Genomic DNA, 20,140 nt, shown 5'->3' on the forward strand with positions numbered 1-20,140 from the left:
TGGGGGGTGGGGGGATGTGCTTGGGTTGGGGGATGGAAATCCTATAAAATTGGATTGTTATGATCATTATACAACTACAGATGTGATAAATTTATTTGAGTAATAAAAAAAGAGAAAAAATAAAATAAAATATATTGACTCATGTATCCACCAAAATGCACCAAGGGAACATAACCCCTGAATCCTTCCCAAATGTGTAACTGAAATCTAACCATGAAAAACACATCAGGCAAATCCAAGCTGAGCAACATTTTACAAGCTATCTGATCAGACGCTTCAAAAATATCAAAGTAACAGAAGACAAAAAAAGGCTAAGGAACAGTCACCCATCAGAGAAGATTAAATGCAAGGAGATGGTGGCTGGCTCCTGGACCAGAAAAGGAACATTAGCAGGGAAATGAATGAAATCTGAATAAAGTCTGCAGTTTTGTTAAGAGGTTGTTTTTGTTTTTGTTTTGTCTTTTTAGGGCCACACCTGCAGCGTTTGGAGGTTCCCAGGCTATGGGTCGAATCAGAGCTGTAGCCACCAGCCTATGCCAGAGCCACAGCAACGCCAGATCCTTAACCCACCGAGCAAGGCCAGGGAGCGAACCCGCATTCTCATGTCAGATTCGTTTCCTGAGTCACCATGGGAATTCCTATTAATAGCTTTGTATCAACATCAATTTCTTCGTTTTGATCATTATATCATGGTCATGTAAGATGTCAGCATTAGGAAGTGAGGTGAAGGTATATGGAAAGTCTCTATACTCTTTTCGTTAAAGATTATTTCAAAATAAAAAGTTAAAAACAATAATTAGTATTTTCTGTGCTGACATTTGTTAGCCATCTAAACTGTCCAGGGGGGCTGGGAAAATTAATAAATAAATGTTTTGTGTTTTAAGATTTTTTTTTTCTTTAGGACCTCACCCACAGCATATGGAGGTTCCCAGGCTAGGGGTTGAATTGGAGCTGTAGCTGCTGGCCTATTCCACAGCCACAGCAATGTGGGATCCGAACCAGCTCACGGCAACCACTGATCTTTAACCCACTGAGCAAGGCCAGGGATCGAACCCACGTCTTCATGGATACTCGTTGGGTTCATTAACCACTGAGCCATGATGGGAACTCCAATAAATAAATGTTTTTAATTTCCCCAATGACAGAGTCATATATAATGTTATATAATCATTTTCACTGATAAGAAAACTGAAAAAAAGAATTTCTGTGTTTTAAAAGTTAATACTGGGAACTCCCTTTGTGGCACAGTGGAAACAAATCCAACTAGTATCCATGAGGACCCAGGTTCACCCCTGGCCTTCCTCAGTGGGTTAAGGATCCAGTGTTGCTGAGAGCTGTGGTGTAGGTTGCAGATGCATCCTAGATCCTGTGTTGCTGTGGCTGTGGAGCGGGCTTGCAGCTGTAGCTCCCATTTGACCCCTAGCCTTGAAACTTCCATATTCTGTGGGTGTAGCCCTAAAATAAATTTTTAAAATAAAAATAAAAGTTAATACTGAATGGCCCTAATACTTCGCAAGTCATCTTCCATTTAGACCTATGTTCTAGTGCCAAATATCAATACAGAAAATGTGGCCCCTTAACTAGGTTTTTAAAGCCTGATCTAATAGCATATTATTCCAAGATACAGGAAGTGGTACTTGGTTGCCTGGAATCACTGTTCAACCCTTAGTGGTCATGTGCTTTGGAGAAGAAACTCATCCTTTCCATGCCCCAGTTTCTTTATCTCTAAAATAGGGATCATTCTACCTCTCTCACAGGCTCTCCATGAGGACTAAGATGTTATTCAATATAAAGCACTTAGAATAGTGCCTGATCCTTTGTAGGCAGCAAATTGACATTAGCTGCTGTAATGGCTGCAATCATATAAACCACATAGAAGGTCTTGCTTGGTTTTGGAACTCCAGGTGACTTATATTGTCGTCTTTTATTTTTCTGTACTTTTCAAAATTGCTTTAATGCTTATATTATAAAAACAGTGGGCTCTTAGAAAAGATTCATATGTTTGTAATTTTTGTTTTAAAAAAAGCCATACACATATGTATTCCTACAACTTCCTCCATTCCTATCTCCTCCTTGCCTCAGGAAAGGACTGCCAGAACCTGCTCTTCTTTCCTCTTCAGCCTGGCTTCTCTCACAACATCACAATCTAGCTACCATTACCTTCCTTCAGGTACTCAAAATGTCATTTTCTCTCCGCCAAGCCTTTCTATTCTGTTCCTTTCTCAGTATGCGTTTCTCCACCACACTGCCAAGGTTGACATCTTTCCATCCTTCAGATCTCCGAGCGCATGTCTGTGTACTCATTCATCACTCATCCATGCCAAAGAGCCTTACTGGGCTGCTACTGTAGGCCAGGACCCCGAGGAAGAAGACGTGAACAAGGCAGACCAGGGCCCGGCAGAAAATAGCTGGCATGCTCATGCTGGGAGATCTGAGGGGACTTTCCACAGGGGTAGTTTAGGGGAATCGTAATGGATGGTCACCGTGGCCGCCACTGGGCTTGAGGAGGCAAAGGGAGGTAGGAGTCAGTGGAGCCTAGAAAGAAAGTCTGGGAAGGGCCCACCCAACAGGACCTGGGACTTTCGGTCAAGGACACAGCCATCCTGAGATGACTGCCCCAGGGAGGGAGCCAGAAGAACAAATCCCCAGACCCACTCTCCCTGCTCCCTCCAATCTCCTGCCAGTGCTCCACAGGAGTAAAACCCAATCTGGAGCCAGAGGTAAGGACCATAGATGTGGTCCACGTAGACTCATCTACTGGGTCAACATGCAGGGTGGAGAAGGGGGGCCATGGATCTGGAGGGACAAATGGAAGCCGTTCAGCACAAAGCTTACTCTCACAAAGCGTATATTCAGGGTTGGGGGAGACAAAATGAGAGCAATCGTTCAGTGAACCCTGACTATGTGCCAGGAGCATTCTAAGCACTTTACATATTATAACTCACTCCTCACAACAGCTAATGAACTCAAACAGATGAGGAAACTGAGAGACAAAGAGGTTAGAAACTTTGTGTAGCATTTATATGTGGAGGAATTGGTTTCAAGGCCAAGAAGTCTGGCTTCCCAGCCTTCCAAGACAGCTACTTTGCAATAGTGATACGGGCTTGCAAAAACAAAAATAAATTGGGATAAGGGGATAGAGAGTGATAAAGTTGCAAGGAGTAGAAGCAGGGTTGGGGTGGTGTTAGGAAGGGTATTTCTTTATTTGCTAGATGATCTTAGAAGACCTTTCTAAGGAAGTGGCTTAAGCTGGGACCTGGGACCTCTCACCAGAATGAGCCAGTCCTACAAAGAGTGACTCTGGGCTGAGGGAAAAGCAGACACAGAGGCCTGAAGGCAACCCTGGCTTATACGAGGACACCAAATCAGCTTCTGAGACTGGAGTCTAGGAAGCACGTTGTGAAATTAAGCTGGGAAGACAAGAGCCAGGAATGAAAACAATCAGAATGGAGTTCCTGTCGTGGCACAGTGGTTAATGAATCTGACTAGGAACCATGAGGTTGCGGGTTCAATCCTTGGCCTTGCTCAGTGGGTTAAGGATCCGGCATTGCCGTGAGCTGTGGTGTAGGTCGAAGATGCGGCTCGGATCCCGCGTTGCTATGACTGTGGTGTAGGCCATCAGCTACACCTCCAATTGGACCCCTAGCCTGGGAACCTCCATATGCCGCGGGAGCGGCCCTAGAAAAGGCAAAAAGACAAAAAAGAAAAAAAAAAAGAAAACAATCAGAAGGTATTAAGCAGGAAAGTGAAGTTATAAGAGTTATGTTTTCAGAAGATTGTTATGAATACTGGGCAGAAAAAAAAAATTGACTCAGGGATGGGCTGGGGAGGGGAAAAGACCCAGAGACCAGTTAGAAAACTACTGCAGTTATTCAGACAAGAGATGATGAGATCTTGAACCAGGCTAGCAATAGAGAATGAGAAAATGGGCAGATTCTGAGGACATTATGGGAAAGAATTGATGGGAGCTGGTGATAGATTAGAAGGAGGGAAGATGAAGAGAATTTCCTGAGAAAGATCTTGGGAAAATAACTGGTGGGATGTAGGAATGAAAGAATCAATGCTATCTTCCTTTTAACATCCCTATCAGACATTCAAGTAGAAATGCCAAGAAGACAATTAAATCTACAGTCCAGAGTTCAACAACTTCAGGGCAAAAGATCAAAATTTGAGGGTCATCATGTGTATATGTAACAGTATTAATTTAAAAATTCACTTAATTAGGAGTTCCCGTCATGGTGCAGTGGTTAATGAATCCAACTAGGAACCATGAGGTTGCGGGTTTGACCCCTGGCCTTGCTCAGTGCGTTAAGGATCCAGCGTTGCCGTGAGCGGTGGTGTAGGTTTCAGATGCGGCTTGGATCCCGCATTGCTGTGGCTTGGGCGTAGACTGGTGGCTACAGCTCTGATTAGACCCCTAGCCTGGGAACCTCCATATGCCATGGGAGTGGCCCTAGATATGGCAAAAAAAAAAAAAAAGAATTCACATAATTATTATTGCTGTTTAACATCTACATTTTTCAAGTAGGGAGCATATCATCCCCAAAACATTATACTATGGATATGGAAAATAGTTGGCATGAAAAGCCAAGAGGCAAGATGGGATTTCCTAGGGAGTGAGCATAACCAGAGAAGACAGCCAGTCTGTACACTCTCTAACATTTAAAGGTCTAATACAGCATGAGGGAGCAGCCTTGGAGTCTTAAGAAGCAGCTGCTGATAAGATGGGAGGAAAACCTGCAGAGGCCGATGTCACAGAAGCCAAGAGAGAAAAACAGTATCTCTGCAAAAAGTAAGACAAATGTGTTGAATGCTGCTTAGAACCTGAGTGACAAGAAGACAAAGAAATGGTCAGTTTGGCAAGAGGGGCTTTGTTGGTTGCCATGCTAACAAGCAGATAGCAGTACGTGCTTCAGGCTGACCCGAACAGCATTCATGGAGGGAAACAAAAACACAGGAGCAGTAGTAGGTGTGGGGATGCTCTGTTATAATGCACAGAGACCTAGTAGGACTGGACATCAGATTCCAGGAGAGGGGCCACACCATTGGCCTGAATGGTTTTTATCCTGCAGAACTGGGGATACAAAAGTGATATACTTCATGTAAATTTGGCTCCAGTCCTATTCTTCCAGCTCAGTATTTACTATTTAAGGTGGACGTGGCCTTTCTCCTGGACAGTAGGAGGCGGAAGTCCAGCTCTGGTGGGTGACTACTTAAGCAGTTGGCCATGGTTGGTTTTGATGGAGTCCAACTCCTTTCCTTTCCTTATCCAACCAGCTTGTATGGGAACAGTACTAGAAAAGTCAACCCTTACCTTTCATCAGTGATCTTGATAAGAAGAGCTTCAGTGAAATGGTGAAATGAATTGAAGAGAGTCTCAAAGAAGAGGAAATGGAAAAGCAAGCGAAGGCAACTCTTTCACGCAGTTCACTGTGAAGTAGAGCAGAGAAATGTCACATTAGCTACAAGAGTGGTACCCAAGGAGGGTTCTTTTAAGATATTCTGAAGCATGCTGATCTGAAAGATCCATCAGAAAGTGAGACTGCAGAATTGAAGTCCTTTGATAGCATGGGGACACTTCTTCACTCTAACAGGATGGCAGGAAGAGGACACTACTGATAGGTGTATAGATTTGGTGAGGGAAGATGAAGGTGTCTCTTATGATGCTTTTGTTTCCTTGGTCAAGGTGAGTCTAAAGATCACCTACTCTAAGATGCCTTCAAGGGACAACCTCCACCCCCAGAAACTGAGCCTTTCTGTACATTCCCAAAAACTTTCATTTATTTTACTGATAACACCGTATCTTAGGTTTTTGCTTACTTGTCTACATCTCTATCTAGGCCATTAGCTGCCTTGAGAATAGGTTATCTTGTTATCATGGCCACATTGTAGATATTCAACAATTTTTTCTTAGGGCCACACTCACAGCATATGGAGGTTCCCAGACTAGGGGTCGAATCGGAGCTACAGCTGTTAGCCTAAACCACAGCCACAGCAACATGTGATCTGAGCCGCATCTTCAACCTACACCACAGCCTATGGCAATGCCGGATCCTTAACCCACTGAGCAAAACCAGGGATTGAATCTGAGTCCACATGGATGCTAGTCAGATTTGTTTCTGCTGAGCCATGATGGGAACTCAACAATTATTTCTTAAATGATGGAACTAATTGTTATTTGCAGAAGGAACATGGAAGACAATTTTTCTTCTACTTTTTCTGTACTATCCAAATATCTACGGTAAGCATGTCTCATTTTAACAGAAGAAACAAAGTCAAAGTCAATACAATAAACATAAAGCTTAAACTGAAAACATAAGTACAGTACAATAGTATCAGAGACATAAAAGTAGGGAGTTTCCTTGTGGTGCAAAGGGTTAAGGGTCCAGCATTGTCACTGCAGCAGCTCAGGTTACTGCTGTGGTATGGGTTCGATCCCTGGTCCAACAATTCCATGTGCTGCAGGCATGGCCAAAAAAAAAATTTTTTTTTAAAGATGTAGAATGATGATAAAAAAATGATCTCATATATTATGCAGGGCATAAAAGGCAGAAAAAAATTGGCATATAAAGAAGAGGCAGAGTCTCCTTTTCTGCTCACTTGCATCTCTCACAAGTGTCCTATCTTAATAAATCTATCTCTTGACTAAAATAGAAAATTTTAAAAATGAAAAAAAGTAAACATGGAAGGATTCAAAGTTATCATTAGGATACAGATAAAGTTAATTGTGTAATTTATGGCATTAAATACATTTTCCATCAATTGCATTTTCATCCCATGAATGTGAAGCCAAGTTCCTCTGGTGTAAGAAAAATTCTTAAGATTTATGGACTGCAGTCCTAAGGTACTGCTGCATAACTTAAGTGTTTTAAAACAACAATAAACAGGAGTTCCCGTCATGGCGCAGTGGTTAATGAATCTGACTAGGAACCAAGAGGTTGCGGGTTCGATCCCTGGCCTTGCTCAGTGGGTTAAGGATCTGGCGTTGCCATGAGCTGTGGTGTGGGTCGCAGAAGTGGCTCAGATCTCACGTTGCTGTGGCTCTGGCGTAGGCCTGTGTCTACACCTCTGATTAGACCCCTAGCCTGGGAACCTCTATATGCTATGGGAAGCAGCCCTAGAAAAGAAATAAATAAATAAATAAACATTATCTTGCACAGTTTCTGTGTGTCAAGAATCTAGGAGCAGCTTAGTTGGATGGTTCTGATTCTGGTGGTTACAGTTGAGACGACAGCTGAGGCTGTAGTCATTCAAGGCCTGACTGGGGCTGCAGGCTCTCTTTCCAAGATGGTTCACGCAGAAACTGTTTATTTTGGGGCAGAAAGCCTTGATTCTTCCCACGGAGGCCTCTCCTCTCTTCAGTTATCACAACATGGTGGCTGGCTTTTGACTTTTCAACAGAGAGAACAAGACAGACGCCATAGTGTCTTTTATGATCTAGTGTCAGAAGTCACACACCATCACTGCTGCAATATCCTAGTATCAGCCCTATCTCATGTGGGAAAGGGCACGCGAGGGCATGAACTACAGGAGGTAGAGCTCCTCAGGGCCAGCTGGGAGGCCAGGTACCACATGGACCATAGGGAAAAACTTAGAAAAGGTCCTAAGTCTCCAACAGTACATCAGATCTAAATGAATGAGGCAAGTAAAGAGTCCATTTTGGTTCAATGCCTTGGTATTGAAAAGGCAGAAAATAATACCCATGGAAAAGCAAACATCAAATTCTACCTGCCTCTATTAAAAGACTGACCAGAAGTGTAAATCTGCTTTAAAATTTCCTTTGTTTTTTAGGTAAAAGGGGGCAAATATAAAAACACCTCCCAGAATACAACTGCAGAGTGGAGAATAAAGATTGGTAATCTCAAAAGGGAAAACCAGCCAAGTATATACAAAGTCATGAGTAAAATCTGTTTCCATTCAAAACAGAAATCGGTGGTGGATTTATCACTGAAGATATTTTTTCAAGCTTTTTAGAAGTTTCTAAGGAGATAGAATGTGTCACATAAAATATTAAAATAAACTTGTATCTGAGGTTTCATGTATTCGGTGCAGGCATGGTACCTGCCCCCTCCCCTAATTCTCCCTCCTCTCTTCCCCATCCCCTGAATTGAAATGTTTTACTCAATTCTCCTTTGTTTACATCCAGGGATCTGCCCTGGCTGCTATGGTCAAAATGCAGGGGCAGAATTACTAAATAATGGGGATAAGTGATGGAGAAGATAAAAGGATACAGGAGATTAGGAAAAATAAAGGAAGAGTTGATGACAAAACAGCCCCTAGGTACCGCAAGGAGGGGGTGGATGCTTTTTAATCCCCTTAGGATACAAGCAAGGAAGCAGAGACACGGTCGCATCTCTGCCTTCTCCTTTTCTTACAGAGGTTACTCCAGGAGCTAGAGTGATCAAACATCACTGAAGCTTTTCCCAAGATGTAGGATATTCAGTGCTAAAACTAGGACAGTCCCAGGCAACTGAGACAGTTGGGCACCATACCTATGGGTTTTTTTAAGCATATGCGAAATACAGGTTCACCTCTGGGCCCTTACTCCCTTCCTCCATGCACAGGACAATCATATATTCTTCAGAGTTCAATCCTTATAGAATTCAAGAATAGGAAGGAACCATACATAAAAGGATTTGAAAAAAGACAAAGCCACATCTAAACACTAAATTAATCACAGCAAAACATTTTTGGAAACTACACATTAGATTTCAGGGGAATGGCAAATGAGGGCAAAATGAATATTATGGGTAAAAAACAAAGGGCCTTTTTTCTCTTTTAAGTAGTGAGATAAAGCACTAAAACTAATGGTCCCGGGGATCAACTGAAATACAATTGCCAATACATGTTTTAAAAAAACAAACAAAAAAAAATGTCAGAAGAGCTGGATCAACAAGGAAAACACATTCTAGAAAAAGAGAAGAGGGAAATGGGAGGGGAAAGTAATATTAGCATATTCTGTTAAACAAAATTAATAGGCAATTGTAAGTATTTAAGCATTCATACTATGTAAATGCCTTTTGCAAATGAGATTATAGATTTGCTTGCAAACAGTAAGCATGCTAAATAAATGTAAGGTGCTATTATTTAAAACGACAATAATAACTAGTGGATAATATTGGCAGCAGTCCCTACAGAAATCTCAAGCTTCCAGGAAGATACTATCTACAAAGAACTGTGCACTGCTCACAGCATCCCCACAGCCAGAAGGGGCTTAGCCAAGGAGAAATAAACATTTCTGACTTCTCCCTTGAATTGAAATTGATTGGCTTGCTGGACAGTAACATGGTGAGTTTCAGGCTAGAAGTTAAGAGGACAGAATCTTTCAGCTTATGATTGCTCCACAAAGTTTCTCTATGGGGGCAGGACAAACTCCAACAGGGTCTCAGTTCAAGTAAATGGCCTCCAGCTCTGGTACTTGCAACTGTAAACATGTCTGTTTCACTCCAGTCCTCTCCTCCCCTTCATCTACAGAGCTGATGAAGCACAAGGACAGCAGGGGAAGCTGAAGTCACTGCATGTTTAGATCAGTTCTGCAGGACACAGCAAAATCTGAAATGGATTGTGACCTGCTGATAATCTTTCACAGCAAATCAAGTGATCACTGATTAAAAATAGCTTCAAACATGTATCGCACATCTATTTCAGGCCTCATTTTATTTGGAATGCAAATACTGCTGGAAGCCAGAGCTACATGAGCAGCAGCTGGAAATCTACTCAGACATTCCAGCCAATTCACGTCAAGCCCAGTTGGTGAAATTAATGCCATTCTGTGGTCTCAGTGAAGGAGAGATTATTAATTACACCCTACTGCCCAGTGGTTTCTATTATGGACACATCTGGACTGAGAGGCTCATTTGAAATCCCCAATTCTACTGCTTCCTCGAGCCTAAACCAAGTTTAAAAATTGATTTGTGAGGATAAGAGGGTAGCGCATACAAACTACCTCGCCCACAGACTCCAGGTAGGCTCTAATGAATGTCTGTCCTAGTTTCAAAGGCTCTTTCATGCCTCAGGTGCTCAGATTTTCCTCGGTATTTCTTACCAGTTCCTAAAATGCAGTGTTTGGACAGGCTTCTCAGTAAATAATAAATAAAACACACAAGCCCATCCCTGCACCTCAGGGCAAAGGAGTTTAGTTTCCACGGCGCCTTCAACCACCGCAGGCTGTGATATTTTCATCTCTCTGAAAGGAAGGTGGGCTGGGACCTCATCTGTTTCAACAGAAAGCCTTTCAAGGAATGTCTATGCCCTGCATCAAGAGACACGGCCGTTTGTTCTGATGAAAACTTCCCTCCAAATGATTGCTGACTCTTGTTTTGGAAGTGGGAGGGAGAGGGGGGATGAGTGGTGACTGCACAGTGGGAGGTGCCATCTTGAGAAGGGAATTAAAACAGATCATCAGTCAGACCCCAGGGTGGCTATTCAGATCCACTAGGCTTCACTTTTAGCCAAGGAGCCACTCTCTATTGCACTTAGACCTCAAATAGCACAGGTCCCTAGCCACCCCCACCCCTTGCCCCTGATGCTTCATACCACCTTCCCATGAGACCACCAGTATTCACAGAGCAGAGAGCATCATCAGACCAGGCAGCAGCACAGGATGGAGATGCAGGGCCAGGCTCACCTGGTGACTCAGGTGTCCCACAGGATGCAACACTGTGACTGAACAAGAGCTGGCTGCCCAAGGTGACCAGAAGCCAATACTACGGCATCAGCTTTTGAGAAAAGAGCTTCATGGTGAGGTCAACTGGCAAGGAGACCAGAAGCAAGACTCTCAACTCTGTCTCCTCTATCCGGGCTTCAGGGAGAAATTTAAAGGGTTAGTGGAATTTCAAATTCAGAAGTTGATTGGCTGGTCTTGAATTAGTCCATGTAAGCTACTCCTGCTGCTGGAAGCCAGATTTTCCTTATTGAAGGACTTTTCGCTTCATAAAGGGCTGTGGTGGCAACATTTCTATTCTTTAGGTTTGCACATTGAAGATTCTTGGTTCTGGGGTCATCCTGGAGACATGGGTTCCTGTGTTGCTCATGTTCGGTGCTGTCTCTGTAAAGTAACTCAAGGTTTGATTAATCAACCTATTTATGGAGACAAAGCTGGTTTAAGCTGGTGCTGTTTCAGTTTGATTAATCAACCCTCCATTTAAGGAGGCAAATCTAGTTTAAACCAACCAATGTTTTACCTGATGTGTCAAGTATCAGAAGCACTGGGAAGCTATGCTTCCTTATGCCACCATCCCTCAAACTTCCTGATGACTAAGATTCATTTTGAGTTTGTTCCTGTATGCCAAACCTCAAGGCCTCACCCTTTTTTAAAAAGTGTAAATGCTCTTAGGAGGAGACAACCATGTTTTATCAGTCACTTAACCCTGATAGTGGCTAAGCTTCCAAACTTTCTCTGATGGCAGGAATTCTGATGGGGTAAGTAATGTTAGACTGAGAGACTGAGAAGGGACTGTCCCTAAAGGAAGGCCAAATGATCAAGGACAATGAAAGTAAATGAACCTTATTCATTTAATTTTGCCTGGAACTAGCCTTGCTTTGTCCAACCTAATACAAACTACTTGGCTGATGGATCAACTTTAGAGAAATCAGCTTTGATAAGATTGAGGAAAATCAATCAGCTGAGGAACTTGAAAATTATAGAGCAATATATATATATAAGCTTAATTTTTTTGGTCTTTTGTCTTTTTAGGGGCATACCCATGGCATATGGAGGTTCCCAGGCTAGGGGTCTAATTGGAGCCGTAGCTGCCAGCCTACGCCACGGCCACAACACACAGGATCCGAGCCACGTCTTCGACCTACACCACAGCTCACGGCAACGCCAGATCCTTAACCCACTGATCAAGGCCAGGGATGGAACTTGCAACCTCCTGGTTCTTAGTCGGATTCGTTTCCGCTGCACCACGATGGGAACTCCCTAGAAGCTTAATTTTAAAAGTTTCTGAGGAGTTCCCTTTGTGACTCAGTTGTTAACAAACCCAACTAGCATCCATGAGGATTCAGGTTCTATCCCTTGCTTCACTCAGTGGGTTAAGGATCCCAGCGCTGCCGTGAGCTGTGGTGTAGGTCGCAGATGTGGCTCGGAACCCGCATTGTTGTGGCTATGGCGTAGGCTGGCAGCTGTAGCTCCATTTTGGCCCCTAGCCTGGGAACTTCCATATGCCATGGGTGCGGCCCTAAAAAAAAAAAAAAAGCCAAATAAAAGAGTTTCTGAGCTGCCAGAGCTGCTTAATGGTACCAATTAATGTGGGAGACTGTGACATTCCCTCCCCAGGAAGCATGTAAAGAGTCAGATTCGTTTCTGACAATGGTGCCAGACAGGGCTTTTCTGCCTTAGGCAGACATGGAACTAGACCAAACTGGAAGTCCATTCCAGCTCTAAGGGACTTCTGGTTTATTCAGCTATCTCACTGAGACTCCTGATTCTGACCAAAGAAGCTGAAGTCAGGGTGAGATCACAGCAGCCAAGCAGGAACACAGGTGCCCACAATTCAAAGGATTAGGAAGTCAGGCCACAACTCTTTTGTACCTCTTTGAACCCCCTGGCATCACAAGAGGGAACTCCACACTTATCTGGCCTAGACATAAAGATCCTTCAGAGTCGAAGTCACTGTGCAGACAGAGCCTCCGGCTCTGAAAACAGCCATATTCTGAGCTGCCTAAAGCCCACAGGATAGAAGGTGGTATCTTTAGGGAATTCCTTTTGCATGTCTCTACCATGAAACCAAAAGTTCAGACTACAAATGGTGCCTCCAGCTGGAGCTAGAACCAAGTCAAGGAAGAGAATGATAGGCTGGGGACAGATTTGGAAAGTAGGTGGAATCCAGATTTTCTCAACACTAAGGTTAAGGGTGGAGTCTGAGTTAAGAAATACAATAACAACAAAAAAAGCATAGTGCTGTGGAAAGACCAAGTACTTTAGAAGCAAACAAATTTGCATTCAAATTCCAGTTCTGGAGTTCCCGTTGTGGCGCAGTGGTTAATGAATCCGACTAGGAACCATGAGGTTGCGGGTTCGGTCCCTGCCCTTGCTCAGTGGGTTAACGATCCGGCATTGCCGTGAGCTGTGGTGTAGGTTGCAGACGCGGCTCGGATCCCGCGTTGCTGTGGCTCTGGTGTAGGTCAGTGGCTACAGCTCCGATTCAACCCCTAGCCTGGGAACCTCCATATGCTGCGGGAGCGGCCCAAGAAATAGCAACGACAACAACAACAAAAAAAGACAAAACAAACAAACAAACAAACAAACAAACAAAAAAAAATTCCAGTTCCACTTCAAGATCTTCAGCACTTTGTTTTCTGAGCCCTCATTTTCCTCATAGGTAAAATGAGGCAAATAGTTTTTTCTTTGAGAAATTATGTGAGAATTAAATTAGATAGAATATGGTGGGGAAGTTTGGCTGCAAATAAAAATCCTGTTCCCTATTCCCTCGGCCCAGTGACTGCAGATTAGCACCTGGGGAAGTTTTTTTTAATGCATTCCTATACCTAAGCCTCTCCTGAGCCAGAGACTCTGGTGTAATTGATCTAGGACAAGATATAGTCATCAAAATTTTCGAATGTTTTAAAATTCTCTTCAGAAGATTCTAATCTGTTCTCAAGAGTGGGAACCACTGCCCAAGTATATCCAAATGAGTATCACCCTTGGACTTGAAATTTTCTATTCCGGTTTAGGCAAATATTTTCTTCTCTGAGGCCTAATTTATTACTTAAAGAAGGGAAATAATATTCTGATTTTACAGGATTGTTTTGAGTATATAGATATTTAATACATCTCCTAAAACAAGTAACTGACAATTAAGAGATGTTTAAAGAATATTCATTTTTCTCTTGTCATTAGGGAGCACACTGGTGTCAACATATTAACAAAATAAATAAGGACAACAGACATGAGATATTACCAATCAGGCAGCTTTGAAATTAAGATAATTACTAGGCAAAACTGTCTTACCTATATTGTACTGGAACATGAGGGTAAATCCCAGGATAGGGATGGCAAATATGGTGTCCCTTTACCCCAATGTCCCCCAGCCAGGCTCACGGCAGACATGACTAATCACTTAACAGTATTCTTTCCTACTGAGCCCTGATGAGGCTGCAAAGCCCTTCAACAGACAACTCTCTCTCAGGCCTACTCTAACAAGTAGACCGCATGGCTTGAAACAAATCTGCCATCCTTATTTTAGGTCAGGGCTGTCTTAAACCTACGAATGAGATATATTTCAGAAATGATTAAGTGGGTTCCCTGGTTAGTAGGGAGTGTGTGGCCAAAGATAAAGGCAGACCCTGAGAGCCAGCCTTATGCAATCTGATAGGCAAACTAAGCTAAGAATCTATGCTTTCTGGTGAGGGCGGGGAATGCAGCTGGGAGGAGTCAACAGCAAGAAGACATGAAAGAGCCAGCACTGCAAGGGACTTGGTGCACTCAGGGGGTCCCCACCTCCCACAACTCCCAGAAAGGATTAAGTCCCAAAGCCAGATTGTTTCTCGGACTTAAGAAATGTGGAAGTAACTATGGCAGGGTTTCTCCCCTAAGGTGAGAGACAAAGGCCCTGAAGAGAAACACCCCAGAAAGCTCAAGTCAGTGGGTGAAAGCCAGACCTTGGTGCCTACAGGCTTGTCACAGCTGGGACCTCAAAAATGCCAAGGCCGTAGGACTGGTGCACATGGCTGGGACCCTTGCCCACTGCGCCTGCCCACGGACAGAGAACACTCTCATGGTGGAAGCCTCTGCTAATACTCCTTATGACTGATTAACGCCTTTTAAGGCCATAAGTGTGCTCACCTGTTACAAAGCAGCATTAGACCCTTCTGGGCAACACTGGGAAAGCTTTGAGCTGATTCCACAGCAGGCACATGTTCTAATAGCCTGTTAAAAAGTCTTCTGCTTGGGACTTTAAATAAAATTGTAGTTTGCTCCATCAATCTTTCTTTCTCTTTCTTCCTTCCTTTCTTTCTTTTAAGACCGAGGGCTGGAGTTCCCTTTGTGGCTCAGCGGAAACAAATCCACCTAGGATCCATGAGGATGTGGATTCGATCCCTGGCTTTGCTCAGTGGGTTAAGGACCAGGCATTGACGTGACCTGTGGTGTAGGTGGCAGATGCTGCATGGACCCTGAGTTGCTGTGACTCTGGCGTAGGCCGGCAGCTACAGCTCTGATTAGGCCCCTAGCCTGGGAACCTCCACATGCCACGGATGTGACCCTAAAAAGACAAAAAGACTGAAGAAAAAAGAAAAAAAGACTGAGGGCTTTCTTTGTAAAAATTCAGGAACAGGCGCAAAGAAGTAAGGCGACACTAAGTGGAGCAGAAGGTTGGTTTTATTCATTTGGACTTTTTCCCACCAAAATGTGTTACCTGCACCCTCTGCTTCCCTTCCCGGCATGGAGAACTCAGCACATCAACTGAGATCACAGGGAGGTGAGAGGGTTGAGGAAGTCGTGCAGAGGCATGAATACAGGGGAGGAGGAGGTGAGACACAGGGCCAAGAGAAGGTGGGATGTGGAGGTGGTAAGTAGAAGAGACAGCTGGCATGGTTGGGAGATTGAGCCAATAAGTAAATATATTAGGATAATAGGAGCCAAAATTCTCATTGCCAGGGAAGGTATTTATAAACATGGAAATGGGGAAGTCTAGAAAGAACCCTGAGGGGTTGGATTGGAACCACAGTATCAGTATAAACTTAGCTTTTATTATTATGTATGTTTCTGTATATAAATATGTTCATATATACAAATAGATATAGTTATAGATGTATACGTGTATATGTATAAACACAGATATAGCATACATATATCATATATGTGTGTATATAATATATACCTCCTTTGTCTGTCCATGGAGTGAATGAGACTAAAAGCAATGATACCTCAGTAGCAACTAACATAATCAGTGCCCAAATCTTGGTTTCTAAATATACCCTTGATTAAAAGACACCAGAGATCCTTAGAAAAATGGCTGATCCCAGGGCTGCGATAGGGAACGTACAAGTTGAACCGAAAACATCATCTTAAGCCAGAAAATAAGGAAATGCTTAATCAGCAATGGGGATGTGCAATAACATGGATGAATGGCAACATCGTTATGCTGAGTGAAAGGATTGTTACACAAAGGACATCTATATGAAGTTCTGGAACAGATATCTATGGTGGGAGAAAAATCAGAGCAGTAGGAGTCTGGTGGGGAAATGGTGATAGGCAGCTTAGTAAGGACCCCAGGGAAGGGGCATGAGGGAACTCTCAGGTCTGGTAAAGTTCTCTCTGGGTAGAAGTTTGAGTTATGCAGATGTACACATTAGGTAAAAGTCAACAAACAGATGCACCTAAGATTTGTGCATTTCCTGTGGGTAAATTTTACCTCAGAAGGAAAGAAAATGAACTATAAAGAAATATCTGACTACAGTTGTTGATATGTACACTAAAGCATTTAGGGGAAAGTGTACTGATTGATGTCTTCAAACTACTTTGAAATGCATCCCCCCAAATGACGTGGATCAATGGATGAAGAGAGAGAAGTAGGTTTGGTTTTTGTTTGTTTGTTTTGCTTTTTAGGGCAGCACCTGCAGCATATGGAAGTTCCCAGGCTAGAAGTCAGATCAATGCCAGAACTTTAACCCACTGAGTGAGGCCAGGGATCAAACCCAAATCCTTATGGATACGAGTTGGGTTCATCACCACTGAGCCACAATGGGAACTTCCGAGAAGTAGATTTGTGATGAAGCAAGTATAGTAAAATGTTTACTGTACAATCCAGATGATTAATACATATTTTCCCTGCAGATTTATCTGTTCTGTATGTTTAAAAATTCCCAGAATAAAGTGTTGGAAAAAAATTTTAAACCTTGCTGTAGACTAAAAGTAGAGCGGAATGAAGTTCCAAAGGAAAAATAGCATAATGCAAAGAGTTGAACCAACTGAGAAGCCCAGAGAAATTGCCCTGGAATATTTCTCCCTAGTGTGTGTCCTAAAAGAAATGAAATACATCTATGGGTCAGTTCTTCCCATCATCTGTTATGCTGAGATCAGTCAGAACAGAGCATCCATTTGACCCCCACAGACAGTATCCTCTAAACCACAAAATCAACCTAATCATTTTTACTTTCTCTTCTCCTGAAAGAGTTACCAGTTAACCAGTTACCAGTTTGCAAGAAAACAGCTTGTTTGGATATAACTGAATGTCCTTTCATCCCTATTCTATATCAGTAGTTATCTACCAGGGAGTGTGCCTCAGATTTGAATATATTATTTTTGCTAGTATAACAGTAATGCACACTATATTATACATAATGTTCAGCTAATTGCTTTCTGCCTATTATATCCCCAGACAGCCTTCCGTGTCAATACATATAAATTACATCATTGGTAAAATGGAAACATAATTGTGAATACAAATTAGTTAACATTTATAAATACCTTAGAACGATGTCTGGCACATAGTAATTGTTTAAGATTAGCTATTGTTCTTTCACTATAAAGATGTTTCATAATTTGTGTAATTTATTGACAGGCATATATAGGTTACTGTTAGTTTTTCCCAAATACAAATAATGTGGGACTGAATAATCTTATACATACATCTTGATATTCCTAGGGTAAATTCCTAGAAGTGGAAGTTCTGGGTCACAGAGGATGTACCCTGTACCAATTATATATCTCTCGTCTCTCAGCCAAACCCCATCCTCCCACACTTTTTTTTTCCCACCCTGGGGTAGGAATCTGTAAACTGCCTTTCCCAGACTGCCTTACCAGCTGGCTTCCAGGAAGATATTGCCAAATCCACCTCCAAAATGGCTGAATCAGTTTGAATTCCCACAAGAGTGTATAAAGGGTCTCTTAGTGAGTTTTTTAAAAAAGAAAAAAATGCATAGCTCTAGGGCCCCAATCGAGGCCTTTTAAGTAAGGATCTATAGGGGTGCAGCCCAGGCATCTGTGTTTCTAAGAGCATCACAAGTGATTCCAATGCACAGCCAGATAAGAACCACTGTTCTAGATCTTTGATGTTCCAAGTGTGTCCTTAGACCAGCAGTGTGAGCCCCGCCTGGGAGTTTGTTAGAAATACAGAATCTCAGAAGCTGCATCTTAACAAGATCCCCAGAGGATCCAAACGCAATTAAGGCTTGAGAAACACTCTATAAAGGATGCTGGCCGATGAGCAACAGCAGATCCAGTTTTGGGGACCTAAAGCTTAGATGAGTTGGGGACTCTTACTGAAAGAGAATACCAAATAACAAAAATAGAGAACAAATTTAATATTTATTTACAATAAAGAAATCATAATAAAATACTAATTTCTAAAACTGAAAAACTCCACAAACATCACAAAATTCAGGGAGAAAAAAATGATAAAACATGCTTCCTAGTGAGCTGCCTAAAATACATAATTTTTTCTAGATTTTTAGTCTTCTCTTTATATGACAAATTTTCCTATAATCTTTCTATAAAGAGATGAGAAAGATAATTCAGTTTACTAGAAATTTGCTTTTTCATTATTGATAATTTAGAAATTGTTATCTCTTTATATGACAAATTTTTCTATAATCTTTCTATAAGGAGATGAGAAAGATAATTCTTATACTAGAGATTTGTTTTTTTCCAGGAGTTCTCATCGTGGCTCAGCAGTAACAAACCCAACCATTATCCATAAGGATGCAGGTTTGATCCCTGACCTTGCTCAGTGGGTTAAGGATCCCATGTTGCTATGGCTATGGCATAGGCCAGCAGCTGTAGCTCCAACCCAACCCCTAGCCTGCAAACTTCCATACACCATGGGTGCAGCCCTCAAAGGCAAAAAGAAAAAAAGAAAAAAAAAAGGTTTTTTCCAACTTCCAACTCATTACGATGTCATACAACATTCTTAGAATTTTGTCAAATTTGGACTAGGCCCTATCCAGTTTCCTTTACCCATGAGCTAACAGCGTCACGACATTTCAGACTTCTTGCACAATGGCTATTTTTAAATACCCTTTGACCCAATGACACACATTACCTTTTCTGTGGTTTATGTCCTTATGCAGATCATTACTTTCAACCTCCTTCTGCTCCTTTGTTCCTTGTCCTGGAGTGTCCCCAATCACATAACTTTTCTTTCTCTTCTGTTATTGTTTTATGCATGTTTATTTTGCTGTTGTGATCCTGTTTCTTTATGATCTTTTTTCTGTTTACTGCTGTACCTGCAGCATATGGAAGTTGTGGCAACCATGAACCCTTAACCCACTGAACAAAGCCAGGGATCAAATCTACATCCTCACAGAGATAATGTTGGGTCCTTAACCCACAGAGCCACAATGGGAACTCCTCTGTCTTTATGATTTTGACCACCAGTTTTTAGCTTCTGTTGTGATAAGAGAGTTTTCAACGTTTTGAAATTTCTGCTAGTCTTCTTCCTTTTAGTTTAGGTCATCGCTTTCTAGTAGGATATATCCTTCCTTTCCTCTTTGAGTTTTAATGTATCACCCATTGTGAAAACAGATACAAAATTAATCTGAAAATAAGGCATGCACAAGAGCAAGCCAAATACATTTCTAAACTGTGTCTACAATGTATTGAGCTCCATAATAGTATAATCAAATCACCTCACTGATGCATAAAGGATTTCTGTCACTAGAACCCTTGTTTCTTCAGGACTTTTTAATGCATTATGTCAGTATTGCATGCTCTTTCATCTGACACCAGCAGAATTATTTCAACAAGATGTGTCAGATATGCTAAGACTTATTTTTGAGATGCATAAAAGCTGCAACATCATAGACTTTCGGCTTATAGTACTGCTTAAAGGTCTCTGCCCCTACAATCATGGGCGTTTTGGAAAATTCATTTTGAGCGCATACAATCAGAAGAGAGAAAACCCTGTGTTTATAATTGTATATGCTGCAGTATTGAGTATATTCCTGATGGAAGAACATTTCAATTTTGTTTGAGCATCATTGAGAACTAAATCCTCCATTTATAACTTTATGTGTCTGATGATGGGAAGAATTTTCAAGAGAGTAGCTTCTGGCTCTGTACCTTTCAAATCTTGTCTCTCTCCCAATCCCCACATGCTTCCAGTGCCAAGTGTTGTAGGATAAGCTCACCCCATGGCACCACGTGTGGCCTTGCACCTTCATGCCACACTGGTGAGTGAGCCAACACGTGGATGGC

The 20,140-nt window shown here is 42.2% G+C and overlaps 1 protein-coding gene across 4 annotated transcripts in view; it reads right to left on the minus strand.

Annotated features, from left to right (window-relative positions):
- TMEM178A (transmembrane protein 178A) overlaps positions 1 to 20,140 on the minus strand; it is a 273,146-nt gene that overhangs the window by 100,906 nt on the left and 152,100 nt on the right. For 3 of the 4 annotated variants that reach the window (XM_021088345.1, XM_021088344.1, XM_021088347.1), the window contains one exon: positions 5,315 to 5,430. In XM_021088345.1, the coding sequence (XP_020944004.1) occupies positions 5,315 to 5,321 (7 nt within the window). In that variant the 5' untranslated portion in view covers positions 5,322 to 5,430. Of the gene's footprint in view, positions 1 to 5,314; positions 5,431 to 10,627; positions 11,048 to 20,140 lie in introns of all 4 variants that reach the window. The other variant, XM_005655244.3, reaches the window with a different exon arrangement.

The sequence above is a fragment of the Sus scrofa genome, chromosome 3, assembly GCF_000003025.6.
Source record: "Sus scrofa isolate TJ Tabasco breed Duroc chromosome 3, Sscrofa11.1, whole genome shotgun sequence".
NCBI lineage: Eukaryota > Metazoa > Chordata > Mammalia > Artiodactyla > Suidae > Sus > Sus scrofa.